At 53.6% G+C, this 25,645-nt stretch overlaps 2 protein-coding genes across 2 annotated transcripts; both read left to right on the top strand.

The window, feature by feature from the left end:
* The first annotated feature begins 827 nt into the window (after positions 1-827).
* Positions 828-9,751, top strand: HIC2 (HIC ZBTB transcriptional repressor 2). The gene is made up of 2 exons (XM_047090338.1): positions 828-946; positions 2,953-9,751. The coding sequence occupies exons 1-2, from the start codon at positions 921-923 to the stop codon at positions 4,775-4,777; spliced, it is 1,851 nt and encodes a 616-aa protein (XP_046946294.1). The 5' UTR covers positions 828-920; the 3' UTR covers positions 4,778-9,751.
* Positions 9,752-19,561: 9,810 nt separating this feature from the next.
* Positions 19,562-21,918, top strand: TMEM191C (transmembrane protein 191C). The gene is made up of 10 exons (XM_047090200.1): positions 19,562-19,716; positions 20,024-20,147; positions 20,336-20,386; positions 20,536-20,613; positions 20,747-20,803; positions 20,924-20,983; positions 21,136-21,200; positions 21,284-21,356; positions 21,593-21,633; positions 21,714-21,918. Exons 1-10 carry the CDS (start codon positions 19,562-19,564, stop codon positions 21,916-21,918), a joined length of 909 nt encoding a protein of 302 aa, XP_046946156.1.
* Positions 21,919-25,645: the final 3,727 nt, after the last annotated feature.

The following is a 25,645-nucleotide window of genomic DNA, read 5'->3' as shown; positions in this document are numbered from 1 at the left end:
TTCCTGAGGGACCTGCTGAGCCTCCCTGGCCCAGGGGGTGGGGGAAGGGCAGGCAGGGATGGGCCTAGGGCTGCTGCAGGCCTCCACCCCCACCCCTGGCTCCATTCCAAGGGAGCCCAGACCTGCCTGAGTTGGGTGCAAAAAGCCAGAACCTCAGGATCCTAGGGATCTGCAGCTCTGGGGGGTGGGAGTGGGGAGCGGGAGCCCCTCCGCATCTGGCTGCAGCTGCCAGCTGCTTTGGCGGGCTGGTATTGAAAGGCCTGTCTTGCAGAAACTCCTGCAAGGGGAGGCCATGTGGTCAGGCTGGGCTGGGCAGGAGGGGGCTGGGCCCTCTGGGGGGTGGGGGGGGGTGTCAAGAACAGATCAGGAAGGGAAGGAGGCAGGAGAGCCAGAAGCGGTTGAGACTGGTTCTTATAAATAGCCCATTGCACCAGGGCCTCCAATTTTGACCTTTTGTTATGTAAATGTGGCCAGCCTGGGAAGGGCCTTGCCCAGGCCTCCTGCCACCACGCCTGCCCGCCTGGAATTACAGAGGAATTACGCGCCTGCCACCAGCTCCCTGACAGGCCTAGGTGGCCCTTAGAGTACCCTAAATCTCTTGGGTGGGAGGAGGGTGCAGCCCTGGTGAGCTCTCCAGACCTGTGACCTTCCCTGCCACCAGGCCTGACTGCTGGGCACTGTGGCCTCCGTCCTCTGCCTGGCTGTCCCTTATGTCCCACCCAGAGAGACCCCAGACTTTCCTGGGAATAAAGGCTCCAGGGCCACCAGGTGCCTTCTCCTTCACTGTTCCTCCTTCCCTCCCTTGCTGGTGTATATATGGGTGACCCTGTCCATCTTCTCCTCCCCAGGTGACCAGGCATTGATGCACCCCCAGGGAGGCCACGCGCTCAAGGAGGCCACCCCCGCTGGCTGCTGCTCACATGGTTTCTGGGCCCCTGGCACTACGGTAGGCTGGGGACAGGGAACTGGCAGGATGGAGGGAGGGGGAGACATGGGGGAAGGCTTTTTGGGCGGCCCACACAGCCTTGCAGTTCTCAGCCTGGTCCTTTGTGTGTATGCAGTGCTGGGGTGCATGGAGGGGAGGTTGGGGCCCACTGTTCTCAGCCTGCAGAGGAGGGGCTGCTGTGGCTCACATGCTCTTGGAGGACGAGACCTCCTGCCCTTGGCCTGCCCCTTGCCAGTCTGGGAGCACCAGGCATCCTGGGTGCTGGTGGGGCTGACACCACATTTCCCTGGGGCTGGGTGTCCCTGCCAGTGTGGAAGCTGTGCCTTGGGCTCTTTGTCCCTGACTGGCTGGCTGAGGAGCAGGGAGTGACAGAGGGTAGGTTCTCTTGGGACCTGGGCTCTAGCCTCTGAGCCCCAGCTGAACGGTCTTATAAGGCTGGGTTGGCTGGGTTGGCTGAGCCCATGCTTGCTGCTCCTATCAGGCCCTGAGTGCTAGCTTGTGGCTCTGTCTACCCATGTGTGTTCATGGTGAGTTCCAAGGCCTTCTTTGGGATGTGCATGGTTATTAGAGTTTCCGTCTATCAGAGCAGGTGTGGGGTAACTGGGAGTGGGAAGTGTTTGTGTTACAGAAAGCCAGCATGGGCGTGATCCCTTCAGGCTCTGCCCTAAGGGAGGCAGAACTGGGTTGGGTATACTGGTAGAAGCTGGGAGGTCCTGGGTAGGGTGAGGCTCAGAGCAGTCAGTTACTTTTGGAGACGTGAAAGCACATTTGTCAACTGCATGGCACAGAGTTGCCTGTGTGAGGGGCCAGAGGGAGCATGGAGCCACACTTTGTGCCTTGGGTCCTGCTGCTCATTTGGGTGGGTGCGTGGTCAGAGCATTACTGCTCCCAGAGACCATGTGCGTGCTCTTACAAAGCCCACCTGCAGGATTCTCGGGGAGGTCAGAGGTTTCTGTGTGTCTATTACTTAATGACATCAGTGACTGTACCAGGCTGACAAGGCCAGCTGGCTGCCGTTCCCAGGGCCCCAGTGGTGCCAGAGGCTTGGCCAGGCCACCTTTTCTGCTCAGCACCTAGCGACCCAGGCTGGGGTGCTCAGGGCCCTCCTGAGCTGGGAGCAGGCATTGGCAAGGGACTCTGGCTGGGCTGCAGTGTCTGAAGGCAGGAATGTGACGTTGACAAACCTGTAAGTTTGGGAAGCCACTAGGGTTGTTTGAGAGGCACTCAGGGCAGAGCAGAGGTCACAGGTGGCGGCTGCATAGGAAAAAGAACCTTTATTTGACATTGGGAGGTTTAGCCTGGCAAACTTAATTTCTAGTTTGCCCTAAAAACCAGGAAGTTATATGCCCATGTGGGAAGTGAGCCTGCCTGGAAGCTTCTGCTCACTTCATTCCCCACTGCTTCCCAGTACCTCACAGTCCCCTGCTGGTCATTTTTTTTTTTTTTTTATTAAATTTTTTTTTTTCAACGTTTTTTATTTATTTTTGGGACAGAGAGAGACAGAGCATGAATGGGGGAGGGGCAGAGAGAGAGGGAGACACAGAATCGGAAACAGGCTCCAGGCTGTGAGCCATCAGCCCAGAGCCCGACGCGGGGCTCGAACTCACGGACCGCGAGATCGTGACCTGGCTGAAGTCGGACGCTTAACCGACTGCGCCACCCAGGCGCCCCAGCCCTGCTGGTCATTTTTAAGTCCCCTGTGGGCATGTGGTCGACTTTAGTGTGGAGACGGTACCCTGGGTTGTGGAACCAAATTCATATCCGATTGTCTCTGCTTAGCATCATGTGACCCTCATTGTCCTCTGTTTCTGTTTTTCTCATTGGTGCAAATGGGGCCAGTGCCAGTGTCTCTTTTCAGGCAGCATGAGCCCCAATGGGTAGTGTGAGTTCCCTGCTTGGGTACTGTGCCAGTGAGGCCCCCTGAGCACCACTGCAACCCCACATTGTCTCCAAGCCCTTGGATGAGGCTCCCAGGTGGTTAATGCCCCATGTGTTCTTGCCCACAGGTGGTACGCGTGGGCAGGGCGAGGGGACATGGGGCCCGACATGGAGCTGCCCAGCCACTCCAAGCAGCTCTTGTTGCAGCTGAACCAGCAGAGGACAAAGGGCTTTCTGTGTGATGTCATCATCATGGTGGAGAACTCCATCTTTCGGGCCCACAAGAATGTTCTGGCTGCCAGCAGCATCTACTTCAAGTCCCTAGTCCTGCACGATAACCTCATCAACCTGGACACGGACATGGTCAGCTCCACGGTGTTCCAGCAGATCCTGGACTTCATCTACACGGGCAAGCTGCTGCCCAGCGACCAGCCAGCTGAGCCCAATTTCAGCACTCTCCTCACTGCCGCCAGCTACCTCCAGCTGCCCGAGTTGGCAGCCCTCTGCCGTCGTAAACTCAAGCGAGCCGGCAAGCCCTTTGGCTCCGGACGGGTGAGTGCCACCGGCATGGGGAGGCCTCCCCGCAGCCAGCGGCTGTCCACAGCCTCTGTCATCCAGGCACGGTATCCGGGGCTCATGGACGGACGCAAGGGGGCCCACACCCCCCAGGAGCTCCCCCAGGCCAAAGGCTCGGATGACGAGCTCTTCCTCGGAGGCTCAAGCCAGGAGGGCGTGCATGGCCTGAGCCGGGCCGTCTGTCCCACCAGTGGGGAGGCTGGCCTGGGCAGCTGCAGCACCAATGGGAGCAGTGGGGGCTGCGAGCAGGAGCTGGGCCTGGACCTGTCCAAGAAGAGCCCTCCCCTGCCCCCTGCTACCCCCGGTCCCCCCCTGACCCCGGAAGACCCGGCCCAGCTGAGTGACAGTCAGCATGGCTCGCCCCTCTCAGCCTCTGCCCCTCCTGTTGCCAACAGTGCCTCTTATGCTGAGCTGGGGGGCACCCCCAATGAGCCCATGGATCTGGAGGGGTCTGAGGATAACCACCTGAGTCTGCTGGAGGGGCCTGGTGGGCAGCCCCGGAAGAGCCTGCGGCACTCAGCCCGCAAGAAGGAATGGAGCAAGAAGGAGCCTATGGTGGGGTCCCCCTTTGAGCGGAGGGAAGCGGGGCCCAAGGGCCCTTGCCCGGGGGAAGAGGGTGAGGGGCTAGGGGACAGGGTTCCCAATGGCATCCTGGCCAGCAGCGTTGCGGGGGGTGGCCCCAGTGGGCCTTACACGGAGCCCCCGTACTCCTGCAAGGAGGAGGAGGAGAATGGCAAGGATGGAAGTGAGGACAGCGGGCAGAGTGGGAGCGAGGGGGGCAGCGGCCATGCTGGTACCCACTACATGTACCGGCAGGAGGGCTACGAGACGGTGTCCTATGGGGACAACCTATATGTGTGCATCCCCTGCGCCAAAGGCTTCCCCAGCTCTGAGCAGCTCAATGCCCACGTGGAGACACACACAGAGGAGGAGCTGTTCATCAAGGAGGAGGGTGCTTATGAGACAGGCAGCGGGGGCGCTGAGGAGGAGGCTGAGGACCTGTCGGCGCCCAGCGCGGCCTATGCTGCTGAGCCCCGGCCCTTCAAGTGCTCCGTCTGCGAGAAGACCTACAAGGACCCTGCCACGTTGCGGCAGCACGAGAAGACACACTGGCTGACTCGGCCCTTCCCCTGCAACATCTGCGGCAAAATGTTCACCCAGCGCGGCACCATGACACGTCACATGCGGAGCCACCTGGGCCTGAAGCCCTTTGCCTGCGATGAGTGTGGCATGCGCTTCACCCGCCAGTACCGCCTCACTGAGCACATGCGCGTGCACTCGGGCGAGAAGCCCTATGAGTGCCAGCTCTGCGGAGGCAAGTTCACCCAGCAGCGCAACCTCATCAGCCACTTGCGCATGCATACTTCCCCCTCCTAGCTCCTAGAAGCCAAAGACCCTTCTCCCCGGCCCAAGGGTGCCCTCTGCAGACTCGCCCTCCGGAGCCAACGGAAGGAAGAAAGAAGCACGGAGGCCAGGCAGGAGGGGCCAGGACCCCCAGGTCCCACAGGGGTAGCTCCTGGTGGCACCTCCAGCCAGCCCCCCCCACACCCAGAGCTTTAATGGACAGTCTGTACCAAGGGAAGAGAGAGGAGGGAAGCCGATGGGCCCAAGCTCCGCATGTGCATTGCTGGTGTGCAGTCTACCTCCCGATTCCGCCCAGGCCTCTGGCTCCCCGAGACGGCCACTGCGGGGCCCATGGGAGTGGGTCATGGGGGTCTTGCTGGGATCTGGCCCCTTTCCCACAGGCCGGGTCAGAGCAGGGGGCAGTGGGGGCCTCCCTCTGCTAGGGAGGAGCAGGGCTGCCCCGTGGCCAGGGGCGGTGTCTGTGTGCATGCACGAGTGCTTGTCTGTGTGCGGGCCACCCTGGCTCTTCGGGGAATGGTGCTGGAGGGGAGGGGACAGAGCCCTCCTTCCTGGAGCCAGGGGTCACTGCTCACTGGCGCTGGGACAGTCAGGGGGGCCCCCACCGCCTACCTCTCCACAGCTAAAGAGCCCTCTGGGCCTAGGTTGCTGTTATTCCTACTGATCTGTTCCTTTTTTCTTTTTGAATTTTGTTTTTTAAACCAAAACTAACAAGAGTTTATTTTCCTCCCGGCCCCTCGGGGCTGAGCCTGGGTCTGCAGACTGAATGTACAGGGGCAGCTGCCCTCCTGCCCCCGCCCCGGCTGAGGGGCGCCCACCCCTCCAGGCCCCAGAAGCCCTTCTAGGCCAAAGGCTTCCCTGGGCCCCGAGCCCCGCCTCGGCTGCCTCAGGAGAGAGAGTGATTTACCTATAGTTTCCGAGGAATATTCTTTGTTTAGAGGTACTTCTTTTTTATTAAGAGAAAAAACCAGTGTAATGTTTATGTGAATGTTTGAACTGGAAGGTCTGGGACTTGTGGGGGGAGGGGGGAGGCTGGACTCAATGCCAGAGCCGTCGGTACTCTTCTTTTTCATTTTCTGTGTGTGTGTGTGTGTGTGTGTGTGTGTGTGTGTGTGTGTGTGTGTGTGTAGTGTGCTTGGTGCGTGTGGACAGATATTGCGCTTTCCTTCCTTCCTTCCCAATCAAGGTGGAGAGACTTCTGACCTTTTGCTACCTCTTGAATTCATGAGAACAGTACGTTGGTGACTGGCAGTTGAGGCCGTGACACTTGTTTTCCTCCTGTTAGTGTGCATAGGAAGACGCGCGTTTGAGTGAGCCAGGCTCTGCCTGGCCCAGGTGGCCCTACTGGGCCCTCCACCCCCAGTGCTCTTAGAGGGGAGCTCCTGCAGCTGCTGAGTCAGCTCGCATGTGTCTTTACCCCCAGAGCATGCGGCTAGCTGTGTCCACCCTGTGGGTGTTCTGTGAAGCGTCAGGGAGCCTGCGTGTGTGCCTCTGATCTGGGGCTGGGTGAGGCAGGTGAGTGCTCCAGCCCCATGGGAGATTGGGGCCTGGAGCCAGCTCCCTGCAGTTCCCTGCCAGGGCCAGGATGAGGTGGAAGTGAGCCCCCCCCTCCATCCTGTCTCCTGGGCCTGCAAGAGCTGGGACTTGGGAGAGCAGCAACCCCTCCCAGCCAGTGCAGAGGCTTAAGGAGGCACTGGCCAAAGCGATGTATACCCTCCTTGGGGACAGGGAGAGATTACCTACCCTGCTTTGGCACCTTCTCTGAGCAGTCCTGGCTGCTTTGGCAAGAGGCTGGCTGCCACCCACTCAGCCCTGTCTGGAGTCCCACCCTTTACCCCTCAACCCTCACCTTGGGGTTTCTCTACCCGCCACAGGACCTCTCCATGGGCTGGGAGTCGGGCTCACAAGGCCAGACCAAGGTCGCCGTTGGTCCCACTGTCCTCAGCTGACTGGAGCCACAGGATTAGGCCAGCAGCTTTATCTTCATTTTGCTTCATGCTTTTCTTTTTTTTTTCCTTTCTACTTTACGTTCAGACCAAAAAATTCCAGAGTCATCCTCCACCCTCACCCCTCCAGAGACCCTCCAGCTGAAAACAGCCTGAGTTCAGGGACCCGAATGGTGAAGGGTGTGTTTTGCAAGTGAGGGCTTCTGGCTGAGCCCATCTCAAGGCACCCCCAGCCCCAAGCTGGATCTTCTTCCCTATGGGTGGGAAACAGAGCACTAGACCTAGTGTCTTGTGTTCCCACAAGTCAGGTGAGGAGGCATGGTGCTTTCCAGGCCCCTCTGCCCTCCCGACCCCACCCCACTCCATCAGCACTTAAGCCACACGACACAAAGTCTGTACCACACGGGAGTTTTATGTGCGCCTGGCCTGTGTGTGGCCTCTCGGGCCGTGGGCAGCCGCATCCATGAGGTGACCCGTGAGAGTAGGTAATTCATTTGCAGAGCTTCAGGGACTGGGCGCAAAGGCCCCTCACTCAACGACGTTCGTGCGACATAGTATTGTACCCACCTGAGTATTGTATCGAGCCTTTTCTGTATTTTAACAAGAAAGCAAAACACTAGTTTCCTATTTAAGATTTTAAGGGTTTGTGGGGTGGGGTGGGACTAACACAACACTTGGTTTTGTTTTCTTTTTCCTTTGATTTCATGTGGAGTGTGTGCTTGCGAATGTGTGTGTGGAAATGTGTTAAGAGCCTCACAAGGAAATTAGGCCGTTGGAGGCCAAGGGCGGCTTACAGTTCTCTGCTTTAGTCACTTAATTCCTGAATGTTTCGGAGAAACAGGAAACAGAAAATAGCAGATGTCATGTAGGAAAGAGAGGATAAACAAAAAAAAAAAAAAAAAAAAAAAGCTCATACCCAAATTCACAAAACCTATTTTTTAAACCAAAGCACATTTTGAATGAGTATGGAACCTCAATGGGCTCAGAAAAAAAAAGATACTAATATATTTATCTCATTGTTTACATAAACTTTTACAGTTTCAGACCTCAGCAGCTGTAAGGCTAGTCCCAGTGAATCCCCACCTTCCGCTGGAGGCCCTTCTGAGTTGGCTCACGGGCAGAGGGGCAGGCCTGGAGGCCCCCCAGATTCACCTGAGCCCTCCTCCCCAGCCTGAGGCCTCTCAAAGCCCAGCTGGCACCAAAGAGCTTGGGCCGATGCTGACTGCCCCCCAGGCCTCCTGGCCAGACCTCAGAGGTCCTGGCTAGCTGGCACAGCAGGGGGTGGCCGTCAGCTCTGGCCACAGGACCCAAGTCTGGGGTTGGGCCCCAGGATGGAGGGTCCCCCACTCTGCCCGTGACCCTCGTGGTGGGTTGATGTGAGGGTCCCTCTCAAGCCAAAAAGCCGGGATCTTTGCACAGCTCCGTTAACTCCAGTGGGTCCCCACCCCCAGGGGACACTCCCACCCCCGGCAGTGGGGGGGTGCTTCCTGGGCTGGTCCTTACCAACACAGACGGTGCAAACACTCTGAACAGTGTTGTTTTTGTATCAATATGTTTGTGCAGTGATGAATGTATTTATTTCTCAGACTTGGGGCGAGTGAGCGGCCGGCTCTGCCACCGCTCGCTCCCACCAGACCGAGCCATCGCAAGGGCTCCTCCAGGATTGCAAAAAAGGTAAAAAAGAGAAGATGAACCTTTAAGCAAAGAAGAATCTCAGAGACTCGCAGCATAGCCATACACCTCAGCCTGTGAAATGAATAATTCGGACCCAGACTGACTTGGAACCTCACGCAGCCTTGTGTGTGTACTTCCCGTTCGTCACCACTCGGGGGCGCTGGGCTGCCCCGCTATGCTCCCACCCCCACCCCGTCAGTATTCACTGGACTGGACCGCGTGCAGGAGTGCGATCTGGGCCGGGCTGGCTGGGCAGGCAGACCCTATCGCCCTCCCCACAGCCGTCCTGAGTGGGGGAGGCCTGGGCAGCCAGGAGGGTAGGGCTCAGGGAAGGGGGGGGGCTGCATCCGTCCACCCCCTTGGCTTGGGGAGGAAAGCAGAGGCACCGGGCCTCCAGAGAACAGACCAGGGATCTCAGCCCTGTTGTACCCCTAGAAGGGACCAAGGCCCTTGCTCTTCGCCCAGAGTCACGTTGGGGCAGACATTACTGAACCTGTGAACTGATGCCAGGAGTGCTAGGATGGAGAGAGGGACCTACTTAGCCTCAGTGTGACATTCCAGATCAGGGGGTGGAGGTTCGCTGTGGGAATGGAGGCTGCCCAGGCCCCCGTTCCTAGGACGCTTCTCCCCTGCCAGCTTCAGTCACCCACTTTAATTTTTCTACCGGGAACCCCTCCCCCTACCTCACCTTGCTATTTATTGCTGTAATTTATTGACCTCAAAAATGCTGCATAACAGACCTCACTTGGGGCAGGGAGGTTCCCCAGGGCTCCCCCCCTCCACTTGGTGGGGCCCCGTGGGGCCAGGTGCTGAGGGGAGCCTCTCTGTATCCCACCCATCACTTGTTTTCCCCCTCCCCCCTTGGGGGACCCCAGGTTGGGCACCTGCCCATTCGCAAATACCTCGAGGGGGAGGGGGAGGGATGGGGTTATAGCCGTTTTGTTTAATCGGAGAAGCGGGATCACGTCCTACTCTTATTTCCTTCCCGGAAGGGGGAGGGGCACCGTGATCGCACTCCTGTACTGGCCACCGCCGCTATCCGTCTTCGCATCGAGTTCACTTCCTTTGAGAGTTTGGATAAATTCAGGTCAGAGCTGCAGGTACGCAGCCCACAAGTGTCATAGAAAAAGCAATTCACCGACGACTGATCTCTCCATTCAGAAGCGTGCAGTCTTAATGTACAGTGATGAGAAACTGTTATTTTATGATCTTTTCATTAAAAGCTTGATTGAAAACTATCTTGTATGGGGCCTCTGTGTTCTGTGCCTGTTCTCTTCTGCTAAATGACACACTGCTTTCCTGTGTCCAGCACTTGCAAGACCTAGGAGGGTGGGAGCTGGGATGGGCCATCTGCCCACTATTGTCCTAAGGGTGGGTTTCAGGTGAAATGGCCCCAGGGGCTGGAATCTCACTTGGCCATGTGTGTGCATCCTGGGGTTGGGCTGTGGACCAGGGAACCAGCACCCTAGGGTCAACATCCTTTTGGGCAGTGTTGGCCTGAGTTAGCCTGTTCAGGAAGCAGTGGATATGTAGATAGGGACAGGGACCTGGTGGCCTGGATGAAGGGAGGTCTGGCTTGGGCCCAGGACCACCTGTTGGAGCAACAGAGTCATGCTGGGGCAAGACAAGGGCTCTCTACTGCACACTGCTCCTGATTCCTGCTTAGGGTAAAGGGGGGAGGAAGGAAAAGATAGTCTTAAGTTTCCAGGGGCAGAGACAGTAGTTCCAGTTCCCTGGTGGATTGTCCCAGCTACCAGAGGGGAATCCCAGAATGAAGATCCAGTAGGAGGGGCAGGGCTGGGGCCAGGAAGGTGGTCAGCCAGCTTAGACCCCTGATTGGACTTTAGATGTCCAAGTGGCTCCAGGTCAGCAGTGGATGACCTCAGACCCCAAAACTCCAGAAGAATACGGACATTGCTGCTCTAAACCATGGTAAGCTCCATTGAATTATTTTTATTTCTTCTTTCAAGTGTGTTTTTTACATTTGTTTTTAAGTAATCTCTACACCCAACATAGGGCTCGAACTTAACCCTGAGATCAAGAGATGAATGTTCTACCAACTGAGCCAGCCGGTGCCAACTGTTCAATTCTTTTAAAATTCATGGGGCACCTGGGTGGCTCAGTTGGTTAAGTGCCAACTCTTGATCTCGGCTCAGGTCATGGTCTCACAGTTCGTGGGTTCAAGCCCCAGAATGGGCTCTGTGCTGATGGTATGGAGCCTGCTTGGGATTCTGTGTCTTCTCTTGCCCCTCCCCTGCTTGTGCACGTGCACGCTCTCTAAATAAACTTTATTATTTTATTTATTTTTAATTGTTTAAAATCTTTATTTTTGAGAGAGAGAGACAAAGTGTGAGTGGGGGAGGAACAGAGAGAGAGGGAGACACAGAATCTGAAGCAGGCTCCAGGCTCTGAGCTGTCAGCACAGAGCCCGACGTGGGGCTTGAACTCACGAACTGTGAGATCATGACCTGAGCTGAAGTTGGATGCTTAACCAACTGAGCCACCCAGGAACCCCAAATTTTGTTATTTTCTTTAATGTTTGTTTATTTTGAGAAAGCACGAGCAGGGGAGGGGCAGAGAGAGATGGAAACACAGAATCCTAAGCAGGCTCCAGGCTCTGAGCTGTTATCACAGAGCCCCACTTGGGACTTGAACTCACGAGCGGTGAGATCATGACCTGAGCTGAAGTCGACGCTTAACCGACTGAGTTACCCAGGCGCCCCATAAATAATAAAATAAAATAAAATAAAATAAAATAAAATAAAATAAAATAAAATAAAATAAAATAAAATTTGTTTTTGTTTTTTTTCCACGTACTAACTGAACATAGTTTAAATAATCAAAAGCTTCTTTAAAAGGCTTAACACGGGTGCCTGGGCTGGCTCAGTTGGAAGAGCATGTGACTCATGATCTCGGGATTGTGAGTTTGAGCCCCATGTTGGGTGTAGAGATTACTAAAAAAAAAAAAAAAAAGAAAAAGGCTTAAAACAAACAAAAAATAGTCTTTTGTTCCCTTAACCCCATCACAATGTATGCAGACCCCCACTTCTAATTTGTAGCATCATTTATGCATTTATCTCCACATTTCTTAATAGTAGGCTTATACTGCTGTCTTAACTCATCATTTTCAGAGTTGGGACCTATAGATGGGGATTTTAGTTCAGCTTAGTGCATTTATACCCTCTTCCCCTTCCCTTAAATTCCCCCAGATAGTTTAGTTTAATCTAGGGGTTGGCAAACTTCTGTAAAGCAGCCAGATAGTAACTATTTTAGCCTTTGTGGGCCATACAGTCTCTACAATGACTTCTCAACCCTGCTGTCACTGTGCAAAAGCTCCCACTAACAACATAAGGAGGTGGGCATGGCTAAGTTTCATTTAACTTCATTTATAAGAACTGGTGCAGGGGCGCCTGGGTGGCTCAGTAGGTTAAGCATCTGACTTCGGCTCAGGTCATGATCTCATGGTTCATGAGCTTGAGCCCCACGTTGGGCTCTGTGCTGAAAGCTCAGAGCTTGGAGCCCACTTCAAGTTCTGTGTCTCCTCCTCTCTCTGCCCCTCCCCCATTCTTTCTCTCTTTCTCATAAATAAATGAATAAATTAATTAAATAAATAAATAAAACTGGTTCAGTGTGCAATTTCTGAATCCATACTTGTCATTATCACCATGTATTTGTTTATTGCTGAACCAAGTGGTGTAGTGCATCTTTTTGTACAATCTTTTGTTCTTCTTGAGGTTAATTATGTTTTCAGTTACTCAGATTGATTTGTGTCTCCATCTTCCTCCACCCTTTAACTCTGAAATGCTTCCCAGTACAGCTTTCCACAGAATCAGATGCTGTCTATTATTTTTCCCTCAAGGGACATTCTTCTGGAACCTGATGTTTTCCTGCACCAATTTGGCAGGAGTTCTCTTGCTTTTTTTCCTGCACTGGAAGCCCACTTTTCTGGATCCCATGTGTTGTTTTCTCAGGTTACCTCCTGTGTAGGTAGGATGTTTTATCTGGTACATCCTGAGAAAGAACACATGGGAGGTAGGTTTTTGAAGCTGAATGTTGAAAATGCTTTTAAACTACTCAGAATTGATAGTTTGGCTGGGAATAGAATTGTAGGTTGGATTTCATTTTCCTGTTGAATTTGCAAGTGTTGCTTCATTGGCTTCTACCTTCCAGTGTGATGAGAAGTCCAGTTCCCTTTGTATGTAACCTCTGGAAACTTCTAGTATTGTCTCTTTATTCTAGATGGTTTGTTCATTCATTAGGTTGGGCACTTGGTGGATTGGTTTCATTCTGGAGACCCATTCCCTTCAGTAAACTTACTGATTTTTAAAACGTGTCAGCAATTATTTTGAATTTCCTTTCTTGTGTTTGTGCTTTGCTTATTGCATTTTGTTCTCTTTTCATAGATGTAATCTCTAAGGAAAATTTAATTTTTTTTACATTTTCTTCTGTTCCTTGCATAGTGTCTAGTTCCTTTTTAGATCGCCACTTTAGCTTAGTTTTTATACTTAAAAAATGTAATTTTAAAGGCTTTCTTCAAATGTTGGGTGACCTTAGCAGGCTCTGATATTCAAGAATGAGACCCTAGGGGTGCCTGGGTGGCTCAGTCATTTGAGCATCCGACTTCAGCTGAGGTCATGATCTCATGGTCCATGAGTTCAAGCCCCATATCGGACTCTGTGCTGACAGCTAAGAGCCTGGAGCCTGCCTCAGATTCTCTCTCTCAAAAATAATAAACGTTTTAAAAAATGAAACCTGAAAAAGCATCTTGGAATCAATCCAACAGTTACCTAAGATGTGTGGAATGGAGGGAGATGAGACACTGAGCTGGCAGTGGCACTTCTGACAGAGACTTCTGCCAAACTGGAGATTCTTTTTTTTTTTTTTTTTTAATTTTTTTTTTCAACGTTTATTTATTTTGGGGACAGAGAGAGACAGAGCATGAATGGGGGAGGGGCAGAGAGAGAGGGAGACACAGAATCGGAAACAGGCTCCAGGCTCTGAGCCATCAGCCCAGAGCCTGACGCGGGGCTCGAACTCACGGACTGCGAGATCGTGACCTGGCTGAAGTCGGACGCTTAACCGACTGCGCCACCCAGGCGCCCCCAAACTGGAGATTCTTAGCGCTAGGGGCTTGAAGAACATTCTAGAGAATGGTGAAAGGTGAGACGAAATACTCTATTGCAGGCAGACTCTAAGACAGGGCCAGGCTGGGGAGTCGTTCCATGGTTAGAGATCAAAGACAGGTTCTGAGCTGTAGGTATCACTGTTCCCTTCCATAAAGTGTTTGGTTTATTATGTTTTTAAAACATGTTTTTAAACTTTTTTATTTTTTACTTTTATTTATTTTTAAGAGACAGAGACAGAGCATGAGCATGGGAGGGGCAGAGAGAGAGGGAGACACAGGATCCGAAGCAGGCTCCAGGCTCTGAGCTATCAGCACAGAGCCTGACACAGGGCTCGAACCCACAGACTGCGAGATCATGACCTGAGCTGAATCGGACGCTTAACTGACTGAACCACCCAGGAGCCCCTGGAGTGTTTGCTTTAAAACATGCCTCTTTTCAAAAGCCATTTGAGGTAGATGGCAGTAAAGGAATTCTATGTAGTCGAGAATGAGCCGAAAAAAGGAACAAAGAGGGAGGAAAAACTACTCTGTTGCCATTAGGCCAGAAGATGTGACTGAGCGTGCTAGTTGGCTCTGTGTGCCTAAACAAGAGGGAGGGGAAAAGGTCAGGAAGAGTGAACTAGAGGCTGTTTCCACTTTCGTGCATGAGGAAGTATCCTGGATGCTAAATATTTCAAGAAATGTTTCCCACAAGACTTTCTACGAGAGCATTTGCTAAGTTGCACACCAAATGTACAGGAAACTTTTGAATGGTTCATTCTTCAAACCTGGTAAAAGCCAGGGTGTGTCATTAGAGTCTCAGGTGTGCTGTGAAATGTTACTGTTGGTGATTCCAAAGTGCCACCTGTGCTTCTGCATGTCCTCTGCAGGTAATATGCACATCCACTCTGAACGAGAACGTGTGAGACCTACACTAAAGTGGCCTGGCACCAAATCTGCTCTGACCACCCCCTTGGCACAGGCTGGCCTCTGCCCTCCTACAGCCCTGGGCCTTGAAGAGGAAGGAGCCTGCTGGGAGGCAGTGGGGGACCCTTCCTAAACCTGGAACCTGCACAAACCTCACGCTAAGGAGGGCAGTCACCTAGCAGCTGGCTGGAGGAGTGTGGTCAGCACAGGCTCCCTGGGAGAACAGGTAGCCACGTGCCCCAGATTGTCCTCTGCCTACAACAAGCTGAAAGATGGCCTCTATGCTGTAGAAACCAGATAGGCAGAGAGAAAAGGTCTGATTCTTGGGAAAGGCAAGCTGGGCAGGCCTTGGCATCAGCATAGGAGGCTGACCCACCCTCGGGGCCCAGGCTGTCTTCCTCAGCATCAGGCAGTGTAGGAGGCAGGGATGCTGGAAGTCTTACCATTTACTGCCCAGCCATAAAGAACCCCCTGTCCTGGGCACTTGGCCTTCTGGGAGGAGAGCAAGCAGCTCCCCTCCCCACTGCACTGGTCTCTGCTAATGCCACTGACCAGTGAGTTTAGGAAATGTCAACAAACAGTCTTGGTGTTAACCTATTTCATGTTCAGCCCTTCTTTCTGGCCGCAGGCGACAAAGCTGGTTGCCACCTGCAGGCATCCCTGGTGTGAGATCAGGGCCGGCACCAACGGAATGTCACCATTGGCTTCTCTCTGTCAGGTGGGTGTGCATCCATGTGACATCTGAGGAGCCCAGGACAGTAGACTGTGTGTTGGGCCCAGAGTCCTGGGTTCATTGACGGTGCATGGACATGGCCCCTGACCTCTTGGATCCTTGAGTCATGTGAAGGCGACAGGCAGATAAAAACTAATGCTAACCCGAGTCCTCCATAGCCAGCACTGTACCAAGTGCTCAGCAGCACTAGCTCTTGCGTTAACTCAACCCTGGGGGTAAATGGTAGTACTGCCCCTGGATCACCTGAGATGAAACACGTCCCAGAACTCACAAGGGAGGGGGACGATGTCCACAGGAGGCTTCTGTAGCTCTCGAGAGGGTCAGGCCACTTGGAAGGGGACTGCAACCAGAAGCAATGGCAGTGGGGGGCTAGGGGGAGTGTCCCAGGCAGACACAACAGTATATATGAAGGCCAGGAGGAGGAGTCGGTGTATTTTTGGAACTGAAGCAATTTTCTTGTGGCCAGAGAGATGTGTGTGGTGGGGGAGGGTGGCACCCAGACTCTAGCCAGGCGGGGAAGGACCTCCAAAGCCAAATCAAACAGTTGGGCTGATCCCAGGGTGTTGCGGCAATGTGTACCTTCCCACCATTGCCATTGCCTCCCCAAGTGGGCCCTGCGCTTGGGGGGCCACCCCCAGCATTCTGTCCATCGGTGGGCCTGGCCCATCCTCAGGAGAGGGAAAGGGGTGTATGCGCATGCTCAGGTTGTCATAACAGAGCACCACAGAAACCAGAGCTGAACAGTAATTTCTCACGGTCCTGGAGGCTGGAGGCCTGAATCCATGTCTCAATAGAGTTGGTTTCTCCTGAGGCCTCTCTCCTTGGCTTGTAGATGGCTGTCCTCCCTCTGTGAGTGTCTGTGTCCACGTTTCCTCTTATAAGGATCCCAGTCAGATTGGCTTAGGGGACACCCTAACAGCCTCATGTTAACCTAATTACCCCTCTAAAGACCTCCATCTCCAAATACAGTCACAGTCTGAGGTGCTGGGTCTTCCAAGCTTAGGGATTCTGGGGGCCATAACTCAACCCATAACAGAGGTGTGCCATGTGCAGCTTTAGGTGGCCGCAAAGGTGCCAGGCAGCCCTCTGTCCACACCACAGGCTCTGCAAGCTTGGCCTCCTGGCCTCAGTGTCTGCCTTTCCTTCTTCGGGCAGTAAGCCCAGCGCCCAGGCCCTTGCTCACTCAGATCCTCTCTGCCCTCAGCAGGCACCTGCTGGGCCCCTATGTCCTGCAGTGAAGGCGTCTCATCCACAGTAGGCCACCTGGGGAGCTGGTGAGGCTCCGTCCTGGGGCCCTTTGGTGGCTGCCTTCCCTGCCCTCACCCCACCTTCCTCATCAAGCTTTCTTGTCCCATGTCCATATTGCACTGTCGCCTTGGCCACAGGCTACTGCAGAGGTGTGTGGAACAGTTGGTTGTGGCCACCAGGGGCCTGCGGTAGCCATGGAGGGGGTGAGGGAGAAGTGGTGGCTTCCATCTTGGAGTGACAGGAGGCACCAGGAGCCCGGTTGGTGAGTTCCCAGAACCCCAGGCAGGCCTGCAGTGGGAGTCTCCAGGCTGTGTGCCTCTGGAGGTGAACGTCGCTGTCTTCAGTCCCCTTTCTTGGCTCATGCCAGTGGACTGTCAGCAAAACCCCTGGGATCTCACCTTCCTGTGTCCCTACATAGCCTGTCCACTTAGGGGAACACAGACGGCAGCATTCAAGAGCAGCTCAAGGGAGGCAGCTGCTCACCAGCCTCTGTCCTTTGGTAGGAGACACAAGGTACTGCTGGGGCTATTGCTCTGCTGCAGTGCCAGGCAGCTGACCCAGCCAGGTCGGGAAAATGGCAGGGGCACCAGGGTCCAGGGGTGTCCTTTCAGGGAAGCAGAGGCAGGCCTAGGGGTGTGGCAGGTTTTGGCAAATGAGCAAGGGGCAGGCTGTGGGGTCAGAGGAAGGACGTGGTTTGGGGCCACAGCTCTTCAGGGTCATGGCTGGTTTGTGGCCTACGCTCTTGGACAAGATGCCACATCTCTGCAGTGGAGACGGCCTGTCCACATGCCCATTCAACAACTCTGTGTGCCAGGCCCTGTCCTAGCTGTGCTCCTATTCCAGTGCAGGACACAGTACAGATTGTAGGTGGGTACCCATGCTGGGTAGACACAGGAAAAGTGCTGTAGGAGGTTGTGATTTGGGGTGGGGTCGCCAAGAAAGGCTTTCTTAAGAAGCTGGAATTGCAGGGAGGGTTGAAGGACATGAGGAAAGGGCTGGGCAGGGGGAAGAGCAGGTGCAAAGGCCCTGTGGTAGGTAGGTGAGTCTAAGGAGCAGTAGGGGACAGATTCCTGGGCTCTGAGGCCGGTTGCCTGGAAGAACAGGCTAGGCTGAGCACCGTGAGGGCATGGACTTGTGGGAAGCTGCCAGAGAGCTGAGAGTGTGTGTGTATGCGTGTGTTGGAGGCAGGGGGGGAGCAGTTGACCGCTGGTTGCTGTGGGTAGATGAGGTGGGAGCAGGCTGACTACTTAGGAAGTTTTGGAATGATCCAGCCTGGAGGAATAGCATTGAACATGTTTAAAAGAGGTCAGAAATTGGAAACTTGTTTTTTATTTAAACTTATTTAACAAGGGTTTCTGTGTCACTTACTAGTGCCAGATGTGTTCTAAGGGCTTTGCAAACATCAGCTTCTTTATTCTTCATAACAGCACTGATGAGGTAGGTGGCTTCTCCCCTCACAGTGGAAGTGGACGGACAGGGCAGTAATTTGCCATACAGCAGGCCCCAGGATTTGGGGATAGGCTGGAGGGAGGGTGAGAGAGATCAATGAATCAGGTTTCTAGGACATCAAGAACATCAAGGTTTCTAGGACAACAGCTGGAGGAGAGGGGGCAGGACTACCTGGGGGGGGGGCCATGGGGGCAGTGTTGGTGGTGAACCTCCCGGTGAGGGTGCATGGGGAGGGGGTCACCCCTCAGGGTGGCAAATGGGCATCACCACATGGGGAGGGCTCAACTGCAGGACACTGTGTGACATCTCCGAGGGAGAGAGGGGATGGAAGAGGAACAGCTGTAGTGAGAGGGGCCGGAGATGAGGGAACCCGGTGCAGGGAAGGGGCTTTAACCAGGAAGCCAAGACCTGCTTCCCTTGGTATATGTGCTGCCGAAGCGAGCACAAGACCTGCTTCCCTTGGGTGAGTCCTTGGGATCATGGGCCATTCCCCTCCCCCTGAATGAGCCTGGCTTCAGGAGAGTCCTGGACGCCTTTCCTGGCAAGCGATCTATAGGGCAGGTTGGCACTGGTCAGAACTGGTGGCCAGGTGCCCATCTTCGAACAGCACCTGAGACTCGGCTCTCTTCTCCAGCACCTGTCCTGAGACTTTGTACGCCATGCAAAAGAACTTTTGATTTTGTATTCTTTTACATTTTTAAAAGTTAAAAAAAATTTTTTTTTTAATGTTTATTTTTGAGAGGGACAGAGACAGGATGCGAGTGAGTTAGGGGCAGAGAGAGAGGGAGACACAGAATTGAATCAGGCTCCAGGCTCCGAGCTGTCAGCATAGAGCCCTATGCGGGGCTTGAACTCACAAGCTGTGAGATCATGACCTGAGCTGAAGTCAGATGCTCAACCGACTGAGCCACCCAGGCGCCCCTAAAAATATTTGTTTTAATTTTATGTTAGAGCACAAACGAGCAGGGGAGAGGGGCAAAAGGAGAGAGAGAGAATCCCAAGTAGGCTCCACACTTCGGCGTGGAGCCCAACGCAGGCCTCTACCCCATGACCCTGGGATCACGACCTGAGCCCAAAATCAAGAGTTGGAACTTCAACCTTCTTCCTTTTAAGAACATCTTCTCCTTCTTCCTTTAAAGATCTTGCCCATTTACCTGGTAATCATAGTTATTTTAGCATAAGTCCTAAATCATATTTTTTCACTAGATGAGATATCTCTAGACATGCCACCTAATTTTTAAACAGAACACTAATGATTACAAGTTTCCTTTTTGTGATTACTGTAAAGCCTTTAACGAACCATTTAATGCCTAGTGTTTTTTCTTTTTTAATTATTCCCCAAATTTTCAGGAGTGGAATAATTGGGTCAAAAGATCTGATGGATCCTGATATATATTTCCAAGTCTTTTCCACAGGAAAAACTGACCAGTTTGCAAGTTCCATCTTCAATTGGGGAACCAATGTTGTCTCCATTATTCTGCATTAGGTATTAGTATTTTATTAAACTTACTGATCCGATCTTGGCTCTTGCATAACATTTTTTGCGTGAGGGACGAAGCGTGATCCTGCCTGACCCTCGTCTACCGCGGCTCTGGGCGGGGCGGGGGGCGTTGGAGGGTGCGCTGTGCTCGGGCGCCCCCTGTCGCCCATTGTGACGCCGGTCGCGTGCCGGATTCCCTAGGCGAGCAGCGGCGGCGGCGGGGCAGAGCCCCTAAACCATGGCCGAGTCACAAGAGCTGCTGCTGCAGCTGCAGAAGGACAACCGCGACGGGCGACTACGGAAGCAGGAGCTGGAGGAGCTAGTGCGGGGGCTTGAGGCCGAGAGCGAGAGCCTCACCGGGCGCCTGCAGGACCTGCGGGAGCGTGAGCGCAGGTGCGCGGGAAGCGGGGCTCAATGGGGACGAGGCGGGCGCGCGAGGGTCAGTACTACGGGTGGTGGCACCCAGGCCTGGGCAGAGCGGCTGGCCGGCCCGTCGGTTACGCCTCCCCGCAGGGCCCGAACCTCCGCTCTAAGCCGGCGGGACCTGGAAGATCTACTCAGGGGACCCACGAAGGGGAGGGCGCGGCGACCCGGCGCGGGCTTCCTCAGCCTCACTAGTAACTGGCCTTTCCCGGCGGTTGCGGGAGTCTGAACACCCGCCGCCTCCCTCGGTGGCACCGCCTCAGTTTCCCCTCTGCAGCCTACAGCGGAAGCGAAGCCAGGCGGCGCGGGCCCAGAGAGGGGAGGCGCGCGAGGCGGCGCGGGAGCGCGCGGAGCGCGCGCGCGCGCTGCTGGAAGCGGCGGAGCAGCACAAGCAAGACTTGGTGGGGCCTGGGCCTCGACTGGGGCTATGCCTGCGGAGAGGGCGGGGCCCTAAATAGGACCCGGGCAGGGTCCGGACCCAGTTTGGGGCCGTTCCGATGCTGGGACCCCGCCCCGACTGGGGTAGGGCCAGCAGCGGAGCCTGGGGTCTCTGAGAGGCCCAGACTGCCCCCCTCAACCCTATCCACAGGAGCAACACAACCGGCAGTTGCAGGAGCAGTGGGAGGAGCTGTCAAGTCAGGTACAGTCAGGAGGCGGCCTTGGTCTCTAGCTTCCCCTAGGAAGTCCCGTTGTAGTCCTCGCCCCGGTTTTTACCCTGTCCCGGCCTTTAAGGACATCCCCTGCCCCTTGAAGCCCCGCAAACCCCGTCCTCACAAGACCCATCCCTAGCTCTTCTACTACGGAGGGGAACAACTGAGTCAACAGCGCGCAGAACAGCAACTCGGGACCCAACTGATGGCTTTGCAGGTGTTTGGGTGGGGCCCCCAATGCCGGAGCGGCGGTGCGAGCAGCTCCCTGAGGGGCGGGGGTGGGCCAAGCGGACGCGTGGGTGGGGTTCCGGGAGTGCTGGGCTCCTGACATTCCTTGGATCCGTCGGAAGAAACAACTGGAGGTGGTGGAGGCCAAGCACGCCAAGCAGGCCGAGGGCCTGCGGCAGGTGCGAGCGAAGCTGGGGTTTGAGGGAGAGTGTCGGTTTCGAGTGTGGGTGGAGCCTGGGCAGGTGCAGGATGGAGAGGGGTTATTATCCCAAGTCTCATCAGGGCCCCCCACATCCCAGGGCGTGCAGCGGACGGAGGAGGCTTGGGCCAGCTTTCAGGAGCAGAGCGGAGTCCTGCAGGTACGACCCCCCTCAGTCCCAAGAGCAGCTCACCTCCGACTCCACTGTGGCTCCCACTCCTCCACCCCCAGAGCTGCTCCTCTCTCTCCCCGCCCCACCCCACCCCCAGATCTCCTCTGCGAGTCCTGGGGCCTTACTCCCTCCCCGTCCAGGAGCTGCAGGGAAAGGTGATGGAGGCGGCGGCTACACTGGACGCCTCGAGGGGCGGCCGGGAACTGTAAGGGGTTCAGGACTGTGGGGGTAAGGTGGGGTGGCTGTGGAACCGAGGCAGATCGTCCACCTCGATGCCCTTCCCGGCAGGTGCGACTCCCAGCCTCGACGGATGCAGGACTGCGCGGGCTCGCTCATGGAAGAGGTGGCCAAAGCTGACTGTGTGAGCGCGGGCCCTGGGCGGGGCGCGCTGGAGTCGGGACCCAACACATGGGAGATACCCACACCCACGGGGTCCCACCTGCCCTCGAGGGCCCGCCCCCCGACGGAATCGCAACCCCCGTACCCGCCCTGCGGGAGACTGGTCCCCTACGATTCCCTCCCGCTCCTTGAGAGACCCGGACCTCGCGGCGCCCTCCGCTCCGGCGCTGAGCTGGACGCTGCTCCGTCTTTCCGTAGGAGAGGCGGCTTTTCGGCGGCACCTGCGGAGCGGGCCTCAGGTGAGCCAGTGGCAGGCGGCGGGCGCGCTGGGCGTCTTGCCCGCCACTGCCCGTCTATCCGTCCGTCCTTGGGTCCGCAGGCTGTGGGGTCTGGGCGCGCTGCAGACGCTGCTGTTGCTCCCGCTTGGTTTCCTGGCGCTGCCTATGCTCTGCCTGATGCTGGTGAACCCCTCCGCCCTCCGCGGGGGGCTCCCGCGCTTCGACTTGGACGCAGCCTTCCGCGGTTTGCGCTACACTCTGTCCCCGCTGCTCCAACTGCGCGCGCGCGGCCTGCTGCCCGCCTAACGCGCATCATGCCGGCCGTGGCCACAAGCACTAAGCACTTCTGTCTCCTGTGTGGTTTCTGGGCGCCTGGGGGGAGGCCGAGGGGAGACTCCTGGGGTGGGGGGTGTAATGTGTCGCTCGGCCCAGCGGCCCTGGCACCTCCGGCGCAGAGGGTGCTGGGCCTTCCAGGCGGTACTTAAGTTTGCAGAGGCTGTCCCGGGCGCCTCTCGGCGGAGCCCGCGACTCGGGAGTGAGCAGGGTGCGTCCTCGTCTGACACCGGCGCCTTGGGCTGGCTCGCACCAAGGCACCAAGGAGCTCCCGGGAGGGGTCCCCTTTCCTGCAGCCCCTGCTGCCATGCCTGAGCCAACTCGGAAGTTGGCCAGTATCTTTTGCTAAACTTGCTTTTTCCCTGCTAGTGAGCCTGGGGATTGGGGGAGCAGGCCGGTCAAGTCCTCTCCGTGGAGATCCGTGGTTCCTCTGGCCCGGCTGCTTGGGGGTGATTTAGTTCCCCACAGTACCTCTTGTTTTTTTTCAGGGTCGGTTCTTCTTGGTGCGGGTCCGGGCATTCCTCTCCTGTGGTCCGCCCCGCTTTCCGGGAGTCCCAGCCCTGCTGGCAGTGCACGTGCAGCTCACCACTGCAGTCTTTGTGAGAACTCGTCTTTTTACTCATGTGAAATGCTCTGCTTAGTGGAAATGATGAACCTTGAGTTTCATTTTGCCCTACTTTTACCCGTTACATTTTTTGGTAGTAAAATTGTTCCGTGTATCTCCTTGTTGCCGGCGCGGCACACAGGTTTTTGCTGTGGCCTCCAAATAATCGTTTTCTTATTGATTTGTGGGTGTTTTTTTAGTCTTTTGGGAGTTAAATTTGTTTATGTAATCCTGTGTATAAAATTCTATCAAATTTAAGACTTAACGTGCTGTGTCCTAAATGGATTTCATTCTTGGGGTGCCTGGGTGGCTTGGTTGTGTTTGACACTTGCCTAGGAGTTGTAAAGATATTCTCAAACGATGGCTTATTTTTTTTAATTTATTTTTAATTTTTTAAATTTATTTATCTATTTTTAGAGAGAGAGAGGGAGAGAGAATTCCAAGCAGGCTCTGCACAGTCAACACACAGCCAGTCACAGGGCTCAAACTCACCAACTGTGAGACTACGGATGATGTTAGCTTAAATCAAGAGTCCTGTGCTTAACTCAGCCAACCAGGTGTCCCTCTCATACCTTACTTTTAAAAGAATTTTATTTTGAGAGAGAGAGGGAGAGAGAGAGAGAGAGAGAGAGAGAGAGAGCAAGCACGCGTGGGGGAGGGGCAGAGAGAGAGAATCCCAAGCAGGCTCCACACTGTCAGCACAGAGCCCAACGCAGACTCAAACCCACTAACCTTGAGATCATGGCAAGAAATCGAGTCCAGCGCTTAACGGACTGAGCCACCAGGTGCCCCCCCTTTAATACTTTTAATTGGTGTAAACATTTTGTTTAGCCATTCATTATAACATTTTGTTGCTAACCATTTTGTTTATTCATTCATGCATAGATGGCCATTTGGGTTGTTTCCACCCTGTGGTTGTGGTAAATAATGCTTCTGTGAACAAATATTTGAGTCTCTGCTTTCACTTCTTTTGGGTGTGTACACAGAAGTGGAATTGCTCGATTAGTAGTACTGTGTTTGATTTTCTGAGGACCTGCTCTACTCTGTTCCACAGTGGCTGCTGCACTTTACATTTCCACCAGCAGATCACAAGGGTTCCGATTTCTCCACATCCTCACCAACATTGGTTTAAGTTTTAAAAATAAGGAAAAATGCATGCCTTAGTTGGTTGAGGGTCCAACTTCCATTCAGGTCATGATCTCACGTGAGGTGGAGCCCCACATAGGGCTCTAGGCTGACAGTTCAGAGCCTGCTTGGGATTCTGTTTCTCTCCTTCTCCCACACTCATGCTTTCTCTCTCTCTAAATAAATAAACTTTAAAAAATTAAAAATAATAGCCATCTTCATGAGTGTGATTTTCTTTTGCTTTCAGTTTTTAGGCATTGCATTATTTTTTTTCTTCCAAGTTTTTTATTTATATTTGTCTTTATTTTTTATAGTTTATAATTACAGAATCAAATCCATGAAAGAAGATGTTTTGGGGAAGTCTAGCTTTTATCCCTGTGCCCTCTACCCTCTTGCCTGCATTCCCTTAGAGGAAACATTTGATTGTTTTAATGGACTCTTCTTTTTTCCCCTTAGCTAAGTGAAATATATCCAGTCACAACCTCTTCCCTCTTCCCAGTCACAACCTGTTCCCTTCTTAGGTGAACACATGGACTTCTCTGCTCCTCTTTTAGCACCTGGCTTTGAGCAGTGTCAGAGAAGTGGTGTCCTTTACTGAACTGCAATGACATGGGTGGATTCCTGTGATTTGCTATATTACATCAATAACTCAATGAGGAGCCTTCTGCTAACACTTTTCTGTATTTTTCCAGATAGTCTTTGAGATGGATTCCTAAAAATGGGATTGTGGGTCAAGGCTGGCTCCATACAGGATAGTGCTGGAGACCTGCCCTTTCCATTCCCACCATCACTGGATATGTCCCCTGTTGTCACACTGGGGATTTTTGTCAGTCTGAGAGGTGAGAAATGGCACTTCAGTGCAGTTTTAATATGCATTTATCTTATGATCAAGGTTAAGGAGCCCTGTGTGGGGCTCAGACTCACGACCCTGAGATCCAAGACCTTAGCTGAGATCAAGAGTCAGATGCTTAACCAACTGAGCCACCCAGGCACCCCAAAGTTAAGGATATTTTTATATTTAAGTGCCAGTTACCTTTCTTTTTCTGTAAACTACTCATATCATTTGCGTATCTGAAAAATGTAGGATTGTAGGGTTTTCTTCTTCCTCGGTTGGCATTTTCACTTTGAGATCTTTACTGTTTGTCTTTTACTTTGTTCATGGTGTTTCTTTTGCTATCCATACACTGGTTGTAACATCGTACCTGCCTGTATTGATTCTGGATTTTGGTTAGGAAAGTTCTCCTCACTTCTAGGTTATTGAGGAAACTTACCCATGTCGTCTAACATTTGCATAGTTTTATTATTATTTTTTCAAGTAATCTCTATGATCAACGTGGGGGCTGGAACTCATGACCCTAAGATCAAGAGTCAGACACTCCTCTGATTGAGCCAGCCAGGCACCACTTGCATGGTATCTTAGTTCACATTTCAACCTCCAGTCCATTTCAGACTTAACTATGGTTTATGATGTGAGGATCTTTTGCACGTCTGTAGAAATTTTAGACTCGGCTTGTCAATTCCCATAAAAATGTCTGGGAAGTGAATGCACCGAATTTAGAGATCAATTTGCAGGGACTTCAGTCTTCTAGTCTTCAAACATGATGTCTCTGTCCAGTTTTTACTTCTCTCAGCAATGATCTGTATTTTTTTAGTGTGACGGTCTCGCACATCTTTACTTTTAGCCCTAGATATTTAATTTTTTAAAATTGTTTTAAAAATTAAAAAAAATTAACTTTTAAAAAAAATTTAATATTTATTTTGAGAGACAGTGAACAGGGGAAAGATAGAGAGGGAGACATGGAATCTGAAACAGGCTCCAGGCTCCTAGCTGTCAGCACAGAGCCTGACGCAGGGCTCGAAACTACAAACCATGAGATCATGACCTGAGCTGAAGTCAGATGCTTAACAGCCACCCAGATGCCCCAAAAATTAAAAAAAAAATTTTAAAAATGTTTATTTTTGAAAGAGAAA

The sequence above is a fragment of the Lynx rufus genome, unplaced genomic scaffold, assembly GCF_022079265.1.
Source record: "Lynx rufus isolate CCGP_SWC_20201006 ecotype Redwood Valley unplaced genomic scaffold, mLynRuf1.p SCAF_29, whole genome shotgun sequence".
Classification (NCBI taxonomy): domain Eukaryota; kingdom Metazoa; phylum Chordata; class Mammalia; order Carnivora; family Felidae; genus Lynx; species Lynx rufus.
This window is presented reverse-complemented; position numbering and strand designations above follow the sequence as displayed.

Excerpts from the sequence above, each read along its gene's own strand:
- HIC2 (XM_047090338.1), top strand. The coding sequence starts at position 921 with ATGGTTTCTGGGCCCCTGGCACTACG. Across the intron at positions 947-2,952 it reads TCTGGGCCCCTGGCACTACG|GTGGTACGCGTGGGCAGGGC; the intron begins GTAGGCTGGGGA and ends TCTTGCCCACAG.
- TMEM191C (XM_047090200.1), top strand. The coding sequence starts at position 19,562 with ATGGCCGAGTCACAAGAGCTGCTGCTGCAGCTGCAGAAGGACAACCGC. Across the intron at positions 19,717-20,023 it reads CTGCGGGAGCGTGAGCGCAG|CCTACAGCGGAAGCGAAGCC; the intron begins GTGCGCGGGAAG and ends TCCCCTCTGCAG. Across the intron at positions 21,201-21,283 it reads TCGAGGGGCGGCCGGGAACT|GTGCGACTCCCAGCCTCGAC; the intron begins GTAAGGGGTTCA and ends CCTTCCCGGCAG.